Source organism: Castanea sativa, chromosome 12, assembly GCF_040712315.1.
Source record: "Castanea sativa cultivar Marrone di Chiusa Pesio chromosome 12, ASM4071231v1".
Lineage (NCBI taxonomy): Eukaryota > Viridiplantae > Streptophyta > Magnoliopsida > Fagales > Fagaceae > Castanea > Castanea sativa.
In genome coordinates, this window is record NC_134024.1 from 13,262,938 (window position 1) to 13,274,908 (window position 11,971).

At 34.3% G+C, this 11,971-nt stretch overlaps 2 protein-coding genes across 3 annotated transcripts; one reads left to right on the top strand and one right to left on the bottom strand.

The window, feature by feature from the left end:
- The first annotated feature begins 2,409 nt into the window (after positions 1-2,409).
- On the top strand, positions 2,410-4,735 carry LOC142620961 (uncharacterized). 2 transcript variants are annotated; one of them, XM_075794282.1, is made up of 2 exons: positions 2,410-2,873; positions 3,525-4,039. In XM_075794282.1, exons 1-2 carry the CDS (start codon positions 2,537-2,539, stop codon positions 3,677-3,679), a joined length of 492 nt encoding a protein of 163 aa, XP_075650397.1. In that variant the 5' UTR covers positions 2,410-2,536; the 3' UTR covers positions 3,680-4,039. The 2 variants fall into 2 exon arrangements, with proteins under 2 accessions (XP_075650397.1, XP_075650398.1); XM_075794283.1 differs by lacking the exon at positions 3,525-4,039 and adding an exon at positions 4,467-4,735 and having other exon boundaries at positions 2,423-2,873.
- A 408-nt stretch (positions 4,736-5,143) lies between these two features.
- On the bottom strand, positions 5,144-11,197 carry LOC142621291 (uncharacterized). The gene is made up of 7 exons (XM_075794612.1): positions 11,033-11,197; positions 9,314-9,518; positions 8,999-9,139; positions 7,323-7,431; positions 7,129-7,190; positions 5,530-5,633; positions 5,144-5,397 (listed from the first exon to the last, which is right to left on the bottom strand). Exons 2-7 carry the CDS (start codon positions 9,404-9,406, stop codon positions 5,289-5,291), a joined length of 618 nt encoding a protein of 205 aa, XP_075650727.1. The 5' UTR covers positions 9,407-9,518; positions 11,033-11,197; the 3' UTR covers positions 5,144-5,288.
- Between the last annotated feature and the right edge of the window lie 774 nt (positions 11,198-11,971).

Below are 11,971 nucleotides of genomic sequence, written 5' to 3' on the forward strand. Positions count from 1 at the left end.
AGTCCGCCTATGGATATGCTAAGTGTGTTTGAGGATGATTGTAATGGGGTGTTATGTAATAGACTTTGCTCTGTCTCTGTAATCCCTCCTTAGTTGGTTTTAATGAATCTTTCATTCACCAAAAAAAAAAACTGAAAACACTGTAACAAAATAATTTTTAAATGTGTGAATAGTGCTGTGGGACCCAAATTTATATTAAAATCTGCGTTTAGATAATTTTTGTGGGTTTGTGAACAGTGCCGTGAGACCTACATTTTTTCGGTAAAACGCACAAATGCAGACGTTTAGTGCAATCCAAACACTCACTTAGACTTTCTTCTAATTAAACTTTTATGACTATGACTATCTTTAATTTTTTATATATAAATTTATAAACTATAACATTACAAAAATAATTATTTTTATTTTTATTACAACTTTCACTTGACATTGTAAAGTTTTCTCTTTGGGTAAAAATACACTTTACACCCTACAGCTCTGGTCATCTACCATTTTTGATGAACTGATTAACTACCATTTTAGTTTAGTAAGTTTTAAAATTGTCATTTTAGTTCATTATCTTTGAACAATTGTCGTTCTAGTCAGCTAAATTTAGAAATTGTCTTCTTCTTTTTTTTGTTTAAATAAATAAATAATCTATAAGATGATTTTTAATGTCAAAAGTGTGCAACAACGTGATTTTAAGGGAGTTAACAAAAGCTCCACTTTTTAACGAAAATTGATGAAATGATTAAAGCTACCATGTTATCAAAGTCAATCATTTTAAGGGAGTTAAAGAGCATCCACAACATATAGGCCAAACAGAAAATGCAAACCCAAGTTCCCATTTAAGCCCAAAAACATCACTCCATTGATTATTGTAAAACCCAACAATTGTAATTTTTTTTACAATCTAGCTACAGTGTCATTCTACATGTACAATGCACTGTAGCTTAATGGTAAATAAAAATAATATTATTTAATTCTCTCTCTCTCTCTCCTCCTTTTTATGAAAAAATTCCAACACTTTCTCTCTCCTCTATCTCTCTCTCTCTCTCTTGTTATTTCTCTGCTCTCTTCCTTCTCTCTATAGACCCAAAACCCATAGCCACCACACCACGGCAGATCAGCCTGGATGACGGCGGCGACGTGGCTTAGTTTCTCTCTCTCTTTGGTTGACAGCGGCGACATGGATCGGTGTTGATTTGTGTTGGATTTTTGGAATGGGTTTTGGAGTGGCGATTGGGTGTGCTCGCCGTGGGTCTGAGTTTGCCGGCGTAAATCTGGGATTTGCTCACCATGGGTATGCCGCCATGGGTTTGGGCTTTGCTTACTGTAGGTCTGCACTTGCTCACCGTGGGTCTGTTTTTTTTTTTTTTTTTTTTTTGGCGGTGGGTTTTGTTTACAGTCATGCTCATCAGTGGTGGTGGTGGTGCAATGGGTTGTGGTTAAGGTTTGTGTTCACGGTGGTTGCTGGGGATGTGGTGTGGGTTGGTTTCAAGTTTGATGTTTTGGGTTTCTTGTTTTGATCGGCGAGTGGAATGGGTGTCTTGTTTTGATTTTGGGTTTCTTGTTTTGATCGATGAGTGATTTGAGTTTTTCTTGTTTTGATTTTGGATTTTGATTTGGATCGGAGATCGGCGAGTGATTGGCTAGATTTTGCTCAACAGAAGTGGGTGGTGTGACTGAGAAGGTGGACGGTGGTGGTGGTGTGACTGAGAAGGTGGACATTGGTGGTGGTGTGACTGAGAAGGTTGACAGAGGAAGAGAAATAGAGATCAGAGAGAGAATTGAGAAATATTTTTATACTGTTATTTTTATATTATTTTAATGTGTAGTATGGTAAAATAGAAGTTTGGATGTTGGTGAATTGGAAAATGGTATTGTATAATTGATAAAATGGTTTTTAAGATGGTAAAATAGAATAGAATTAGGAAAAATGAATGTGAATAGTCTAGCAAAGACTCCACTTTTTAACGAAAATTGATGAAATGATTAAAGCTACCATTTTATCAAGATTAACGGACCAAAATGATAAATCTAAAACTCTGCAAATTAAAATGACAATTGATCAAAATTATAATATGGTAAAGCATATTTTTGCCTTTTCTATTTATTATCATTGGTATCAACACGAAGACATACATATTTCAAATACTTCAGCTCTATTGGTATCAACATGAAGACATACATATATATATTGTTATTAGTGTATTTTAAAGTGAATTCCAGTTAACTCAATTAGTAAAATTTCTGATAATTAAATAAGAGATTTAAGATTCAATCTCTACTATCATCATAAGCGGACATTATAAATTGAAAGTCTCTCTAAAATAGTTTGCGATCACATTGCAGCGTGTACAACAACAAATAGGCATTCGTGTCACGTGCGAGATCATGTGAGCGAAGAAAAGGCGGGACTTCAATCTTGTTGCCCGCCAAGTTGCTCAAATTCCAAACCTAATAGATCGGAGCGTCACAATATAAAAAGAATTAAATTTCATAAACATCGTTTACAGTTTGTTTCTTCTTTTACCAAAAAAAAAAGAAAAAAAGAATGCAGATTCGAGTGAAGTGCAAATGCGGCGAAGGAAAATGTCCAGAATGGGCAGTGGTGGAATTGCAAGGCGTGGTAGAAGCCCAGCCCGATTTTCAAGACCGACTCCAAAATCTAGAAATCGGGGTTCTCTGCCGACCTTCTTCTCAGCAAGTGTACACTTTCAAGGTTGGGTATCACGAATTGACTGGCTCCAAAGTTGCCTTGAAGAAGCCCATGTTGGTGCTCCAGAAAACCAAACACACTCACACAAATTCATCCAACGTAGAATTGCATGTCATTGGGATCATTCGTCATCGGATTTTGTTCAAAACCAGACCCAAGCCCCTGATTTCCAGTAAGCTAAGCAAACTTGGTCAAATTCACTATATTTGTTTTCCTTTTTGTTAAATGACTAGTAATTTCATCCTTTTAACTAATGGGTAAAGTTCAGTTTGGTCTCTCAACTAATGATTGTGTCAATTTAGTCGATTAACTTTCAAGACTTTTGATTTCCAGTGAGCTAAGCAACCTTGGTCAAATTCACTATATCTGTTTTTTCTTTTGTTAAGTTACTAGTAATTTGATCCTTTTAACTAATGGGTAAAGTTCACTTTGGTCTCTCAACTAATGATTGTGTCCATTTAGTCGATTAACTTTCAAAATCGAGTTGATTTCATCATTGGGTCTTTTTCTCTATTTAATTTTTCAATTGGAATTAACTGCTGAAATTAATTTGATTTTGAAATGTTCACTCATTTTCATAATAACCTGTATGTGTGTTCTATTTACCATGTTAGTTAATTTCGATAATAGTTAAATGTAGATGAAATTGACTTTGATTTTGAAAATTGAGTGACTAAATTGACACGATCGATAGTTGATGGATCAAATTGAACTTTATCGAATAGTTAAGAGGACTAAATTAGTAGTTTTATTTTAAAGTTTGCAAATTTTTTAATACAGTACTAATCTTTCTTATGTATGATGACTGTATCTGTTTTTGGAGCTACCAATGCTTTAGGGAGATGCCCCTTCAGTCTGATGAAGCTAAAAGGAACATATTCTCATATAGGCTGCGTTAGGCACTTTAGGAAAGTAAATCTGACATATGGTTTTACACCAAGCTGTAAGCTTTATGGATCTTTGCTGGTTTCTGTCTAGTAGAATCAATTCTTGGTATTATTTTTTAGAGAAAGTGATGCACACCTTTGCATGATTGCAGAACATAATATGCCCATTTTTTGAGAGCCTGCCTGAAGGCAATTGAGCAAGCCAAATGCCGTTTGATTAGATTATATATTCCATTATGATACCACTCTATAATAATTTATAGCTTAGTATCACTCTTCTGCACAAACATAAGGGTGGTGGGATATGCCTACAACCAATCTGCATTTTATAATATCCAATTCAGTATGTGTCCTATGTTGAGAAAGACAGGAAGTGTTTATTTTAGCCAAGATTAAATTAATAGTAGAGCAAGCTTATGAGCTCTTGGCAATGCTCCATTCTGAAGATAAACTGGCCTAACTAGTTCCACACTTATGATTGATCTTTTACACTTATTTTGGCACCTGTATTTTTCAACATCCAGAACAGCCAATCACGTCCATGGTTTAAATCTTTATCAATCCTTGCTTGGTTGAAGTGGTAAGGAATTGGGTGAGGTCTTGGATTTATTTGAATCTTGCCTAGTTGGTTTATGTGTGTGTGTGTTAGATCTTCTACCTTGCTTAGATGAGAACTAGTCTAGTGAATTATATCACAGACAGATAAAAAAAGAATTTTAATGTTGAATATACTAAATTGCCACTTTCTTTACTTCAACTAAAATGTGATATTGTTCATGTCTTTTTCTCTCTTGATTTTTCTTCTCTCATGTCTTCTTGCATGGTGGTATATATCTAATAACATTAAACATCTCTTCTTCCCCCTCCTCTTTGTTCAGAACCACAACCGGCGGTGAAGGAAAAGGCCAGTGCAGTTGTCTCAAACAACGCAGCATGAAATCCATGTGGTGTAATCTGGAAACTAGAGGCGCATATTAAAGCATGCCATATTTGGCTTATCTCAATGTATTTATTTGCAAATAAGTCAGCTTTTCAAATGTGTCTTTGGTACTATTCATTTACAATTCTGACTTCTGCAGGTTTACAAGCCTTGATGGCTACGTTTTAATGCATGTAATTTTAGCATTTACAGATCAAACAAAACAAAGCTGGACCATGACTAAGAATCTTAGCTTGTGCCAAAAGAAAAAGAATTTAACCCCCCCCCCCCCCCCCCCTCTTAATGAGAAATTCCAAATTTTCGTTTTTGATATGCAAGAAAACATAAATGATATTTGTGGTTCAAGATAAATAAATAAATACATATATGTATGTATATGTATTATTTTTTAACAATTGTTGAAACAACATTGTGATTGGTGCTAATAGAAGTAGTGTCAATAGTAAGTCATGTTAAAATGATGTTATTCCAATCACAATTGCCTTGTCATCAGTTGTGAAAAAGAAAAGGCGAATAGGCTGCAGCATCGGTCCAGGCGTCCAGCAATAATTTCAGGCAAGGGAGGAAGCTTTATTCCAGTGTAATAAAAATCAATTGATAAAGTAAAAGTAAGTATTATCTGCAATTTGACCAGTCTATGCAATAAGCAATTGAAAAAAATATTAATTTTTAATCATGTAGAATCCAATATTAACCCTGATTTATCTACAGAAATTATAGAAAAGGGAAAAATCAACTGCAATGTCATATATAATTTCTTCTATGCAGAAGCAGGGCCAGTTGCACCTGCACGAGCTCTTAACATTTCAGTTCTCTTGCTTCTCTCCATTGAATCTACCAGCCATTCTACGCTTTCTTTAATCCCCATACTGCAATCAAAATTATAGAAATTTGGTATTTGCACTTTTTGAACATTTACTGCTTCAAAGAGCTGAGAAGATGGTTAAAAAAAGAAAATGAAAAATTGGAAACAGAGCAAATAGTTTGATTCATCTACTTACCCATCATAAGCTGAAACAGCTTCAAACATGTAAACCCTTTCATCCAACTTTTTAAGATCAAGATATCGAGCAATTTCTTCAGCTGATACAGCATCAGATAGATCCTGCCATCAAATTAAGTAACCATGACCACCATTCATTAGGCTGACCACTGTCGTTTGAAACAAAAAGGCGAACAGAAAACAATGACACTCCATAAGAGTTCATTCAGTTCTTACAAAGAAGAGAGCAATGTAGAGAAATTCTCAAGAAATTCCCTTATCAAGCATTGCCTCCTCCATATAAAGCACAATAGATGGACAGGCAATTTCATCAGGGCCAAAGTTCATCACAGACAAAGGAAACTAGATTCTGACAGATAAAAAATTTAATATGTTGGAATACAAGAGAAGGGGAACAACAAAATGACTCAAAGAAGAATAGAGGGTTCTCTGCGTGACAAAAAAAATCCCAGCTCAGAGAGAGAGACAGAAGCATTGCCAATTTGTATATGATATTCAAACAAGAAGAATTTTTGCACAAAAATTCTCAATTTCCAACTTAAGCTGCCTTTGTTTTGGCTAAAAATCATTTCAGGAAATTGTTTTACACCATGTTGTGTGTTTGGTAGGCACAGAAAATTTGGTCAAACTGAAATTATTTTACACTTTGACTATAAAATAACCCTTCTCTGGTGTAAAATCATTTCCGTTCTTATTTTACCTTCAAAGCTCATTTTCCAAACTGAAAACAGCGAGAGAGAGAGAGAGAGAGAGAGAGAGAGAGAGAGAGAGCACGAAGAGAGAGTGAAATCAAGCTCGCGCCGTCAAGCTCAGACCACCGCCCCAAGCCCAGACGCGCCGTCAAGCTCGCTGGCGGGATCACATGTCACCGATCTACAAGCCACCACCCACCCCCGTCATCGCTACCGCCTCTAGATCGAACCATTGATCTCGTCGCCCAAAGCCCCAAGCTCAAACCGCCGTTACCGATCTAGCCGCCACCGTCCTCCATCCACCCTGATCTCTCTCTTTCCCGATCTATCTCTCTTTCCCTCAATCTCTCAATCTTTCTCTCTTTGATCTCTGATTTTTTTGTTGTTGTTGTGGTGGTGTGGGTGGTAGTGTTTTGGTGGTTTTTGATCTCTGATTTTTTTGTTGTTGTTGTGGTGGTGTGGGTGGTGGTGTTTTGGTGGTTTTTGTATTGTGTGGTGCTGGTGTGTGGGTGCTGGTGGATTTTCTATGGGTGCTGGTGTGTGGGTGCTGGTGGATTTTCTAATATAAAATTTGTTTGGAAGCTGAGAAAATGGCTAAGAGAATGTGAGAAACTAGTAGAAAATTTGCATTTTTAGAATGTTACCAAACACTTGAAATTATTTTCTAATATAATTTTTAAAATGCAACCAAACACTAGAAATTATTTTCCTTTCCCGAAAATATTTTCCATTGAAATTATTTTACACCGAGAAAATATTTTACACTAAAACAAACGTAGCCTTAGTCAACATTCTTATCGCTTCACTTCAACAATATACTAAAAAATTCCATTGTTTTCTTGGGAATTAGATATCAAGATCTTAAAGTACTTGTTGGGCTGGAGAGAGGCCACAGCTGATCTCACCTGTTTGTTTGCTAATATCAAAAGAGGGGCTCCTTGCAAATCCTCATGTCGGAGAACCTTTTCTGGTAATAAATTGAAGATATTAACTCATAATTTAAGTGCTAACTCCAACTGGTATTCACTACCATTAAAATTATAGTCAATTCAGTCATCACTATTCATTGACCAGTTAAAATAATTTAAATATCACTTACCCAATGCAGATTTTGAATCTTCAAAACGTGATGGACTAGCAGCATCAATTACGTATATCAAGGCATGTGCTTCTTCATAATATTTCTCCCAAATTGAACGAAGACCAGGCTGACAAGATCAAAACTTTGCATGTGACTAAACTTCATAAACAAACAACACCCCCAAACCAAAAAACTAGAACATTATCAATGCCATGCTTCACATGAAGTCGGGCTCCAAGAAACTACTATCAATTTGTCTTATGTACCTTAATAAATAAATTATATAAATATATATATATATATATATATATATATATATATATATATATATATATATATATATATATCTGCCTTCTTTGTGCTCCTTTTGCATAAAGAAGTGATGTTATCAATATATACTTTTCAGCAAAGAACAACATAATACTTTTCAGCAAAAGAAAAAGAGCATAATACTTTTCTTATTTATCAAAAAAAAATAATTATATATATATATATATATATATACATATTTAGCATTTGAAATCCTGTCTTCATCCATACTTGCCTCATGTGATATATCTAATATTCTACACAGCATTGATACAATGAAGCCTAGCTGCATTACTTCCTGAAAGCTTTCCATCAGACAACACAGGAAGCTAATTTGCCACAGGGAAGCTGATAACCTCCCTTTGTCCACACTTGGAATCTAAGGAGAATAGTTTTAAATTCCCAGTTGCACTTATAAGGGAATAAGGAAAAAAAAATTGACCTATTTTCCGTTTTATGAAATTGACATCAGCTAGTGAGATCTAATATATAAAGTTAGATAGGTTAAGCTGTTAAAGTATACCTTTGATCCCAAAATATCACCCCAATTTCAGTGTTGTTCTCATAAACTTTTGTGTCAACTTACAGCTTTCAAAACAAGTCATTTTAGTCTTTTGGCACTAAGGCATCTCATGGAATGATGAAAATCACTAACACGTACCCTTCTCATGATGATGTGGCACATAATAAATTTAAAAGAACTAAAGCCTAATCAACTAATCTCTAAGCATTTGACAGGGGATTTGTGAATAGATACCTGTATGACCAGCCATATTACAATCATATGACTCATCAATTTCCTCTCACATGGTTAGAGGTTTGCTTATTAGGTTTCTTTAAGGTCCATTATGTGCCTCATCATCATAACAAAGGGACATGTCAACAATTTGTATAATTTTGAGTGATACCATAGTGCAAAAAACCATAATAACTCGTTTTTAAAACACATGGACTGAATTGACACACGCATGCAAAAAAAAGACAACTGAAATTCAGGAAATTTTTAGAAATCAAATACATATTTTTAACCAATTTGAAATTTTGGTCTCGAAAAATGTCAAGGTGGCATTTCAAACAAGAATTGTATCAAATCCCCCTAATTCTACTTTTCTGGTATTGGATTGGCCTGGATTAGAAAAATAAAAAATCAGTAAAACACCAATGGGTTGCAAAACATTGTCAGGAAATGGACCACTCTAATTGAAATTTGATATTAAAACTTAAAATGACCATTATATATTGTTCTCCAGCTGTTAATAACATTTTAATATTGCTGCATCAAAACATCATTTCTTTTTTTTGATAGGTATGTGAATATGCATTTGCTTGTCTGTATCCATGTAGAAATACTTACAGAAAATTTTTAATATATGAAACTGACATACCTGACCTCCGAGGTCCCAAAACACAAGTTTTGTATTAGACACTTCAATGCGACCAATATTCAGTCCTACAGTAGGAACAATTCGATCAGGGGGAAGGCCTTCCAAGTTTGAGTAGACTGACTTCAACTTCTCCAATAGAGTCTACAAACAAATAGATAATAAAAGGATTATGAGTGATACTTCCAGCTGAAATTTTCAATATATATATGGTCTAAAAGATCATATACTGTTGATGAAGTTGAGGATAAAAGCATTTCCAAGACCACACAACAGAGTTCAGTAATTTAAACAGAAAATATGAAGGTGATGCATTACTGTTTTGCCAGCCTTGTCAATTCCAAGAATGAGTACATGAAACTCGGTCTTACTAAACATATACTTCCAAAGTCCATAAAACAATGAGAACATCTTGGACTTGTTTACTCTTCCTTATCACTTGTTCTTCTAACCTTCAAGGGTAGAAGGAAAAGGACTTCATAGTGTCTAATCTGATCTGGCTTGTGTTCTCAGTTGGATGCTTCTGGGAAAGGAGTAGAGATTGTCAATATTACATGGTAAAGAAAAAATACAGATACAGCAATAATGATAAACAAAATAAGAGATCAGAAATAAAGATTCAATTTCTTTCAATAGCACAACCTCTGATTACATTATTACGATTGATTTAGTTCTAGTTGTGATGAACTACCAATTGTCCTAAAAGCTTGAGATGGTGAATTTAAACATTAAACCATTATTCTAACACACCCTCATGTGTGAGCCCAAACTCACCAATAATAAGTGGGACCCAACACATAGGATTTTTAACTTTTTAAATAGGTGATAGAGTGTAGACAAGTTTCTAACTTAAGGTCACCAGCTCTAGTACCATGATAAACTACCAATTGTCCCAAAATCTTAAGCTATTAGGATATAAGCAACTTAATCAAATGTTCTCTTCTAGTAAATTGATACATAACACTAACACATCTTGGTAAAGGATGCATTTGTATAAGCTATTGCAAAACGGCGTTTTGAGTTTAAAATGAGCATTTGTAAAAAAAATAAAAATAAAAATAAAGCTATGAAGAATTGCTGTTGAGAAATGGAGTTTTGGGTTTTAAAAATGCTCTTTTAGACTCCCAAAATGCCTAACCAAACAGACCCAACTCACACTAGGACATTGTCTCTAATGCAACCAACAAGCACAAAGTTGATACCTAGTGTTTAGCTCAAATCACAAACAAGCAAAATAAAGTTGAGCAATCAAAATGATCCCTTCCTTTCAGCAAACAATGCAAGGTGAAATGAATTCTGTCATCCATTCATCCAACAAAATCATCCCTGTGGGATCAAAACTTAAAATTCCCATCTTACTGGCAATTTTGACAAACTTTCTTCATCGCCTACAGTCCCACTTTGTGAAATGTCGGTAACTCAATAGTACCCTTACATATTTTCCACCTCAACTTATGAAGTTTCAGCCACAAGCACAAAACAAAGACAGACACGCAGAGACACAAAATAAATAGAAGAACCATCAAATGATTTTAACTTTGTCTCTTCAAAATACCTCTAACGAGGCCAAAATCGATTAATTGCATGAACATTCAACAATTCTTATTTCCACCCCACATTTTTCAATCAAACAATCAAACATCCATATCCAATTAAAACTCCTCAAGCACCATATAACCCAACAGAATGAAAAACATACAATTTGATCAGATCAAAACAATAATCATAATCAAATAACAAAGAGGGAGACAAAAAAAAAAAAGATCACTTTCTCAACATCATGAAGGTAAGTTCAACCACAACCCCATATCATGAAGAAAAAAAAATTTTGAAAATTGACAAACACCCAGTTATTTTTACACGCTGAAAATCAAGGCCATAAACAAAAAAACACCCAGATCAAGAAAGAAGCATCAAAGTATAGGCATGGCTTTTTATCTATTTAGAAAATAGAAAGGTAGATCCACCATTAACGTTAAAGGTTAAAAAGAAGGAAATTAAAATAGTTGAATGAAATTGCAAGTCAGAATTTCGTACTCTTGGGAATGTTGAAGACGATTCTGTGAGTCTCTTTTGGTTTGGCTGGCTCTGCAAAAATGAGAGCTCCTCAGCTACAAGACTCTCCTAGCGTGTGCTATATTTTGCTATAATGTTTTTTCGATTTTTTTCCAAATGTTCTTTCAGATTTGTCCCCCCTCCTCCATTTCTCTCTTTTTCTTTTTCGTTTTTATTCTATGCCCATACTACCCTTGTAACGTAGTCTCCACTTCATATTGGTGGGCCGTTGATGGGCCATTAGAACTACAAAAAGAGTGTGAATTGTATTTGTGTTATGGTGGGCTAGAGTGGATTAATAATTAAGTTTTTTTAGGTATGGGTTACCCCATGGTGATTTCATTGGTATGAGATGCAAGCAGACTCTAAAGGTTATAATTTCAATCCATCATAATATCTGTCTAATAAGGTTTCAAAGATCTTATCAGTTTGACAAATTATTGTTCGATAGTGACTGTTTGTTGGAAAATTATAATCAATGAGCAGTGACGGCTCCATAAATTCCATAAATTTTTTACGATGGTTATTAAGAAACTTAAATTATACAAAATTTAATAAAAAGATAGCTTTATACATTGACGACAATATTTATAAAAAAAAAAAAACACCCAAATACATAAAGTCTTGCCATTTCCTTCTATGAATTTTTTTATTTTGAAAACGTTGCATGTTAATCTCATTATTAATGCTACAAGCTACATCTCTTTCAAAACTTTAGATAAATAAAATTTTCTTGGATTTTTTTTTTTTTTGTGAGAGTCCAATATATTGTTAAAATGACCAAAATTTGACTACGAACTTAGTTGTAACTTAAGACTACAACTTTTACTAAACAAATTAACATGATTACATATTTTGAAAATCTAGGCATTGAACTGTATGTTCTTTATGTTTCTAAAACACATGTCAATTTTCATGTCA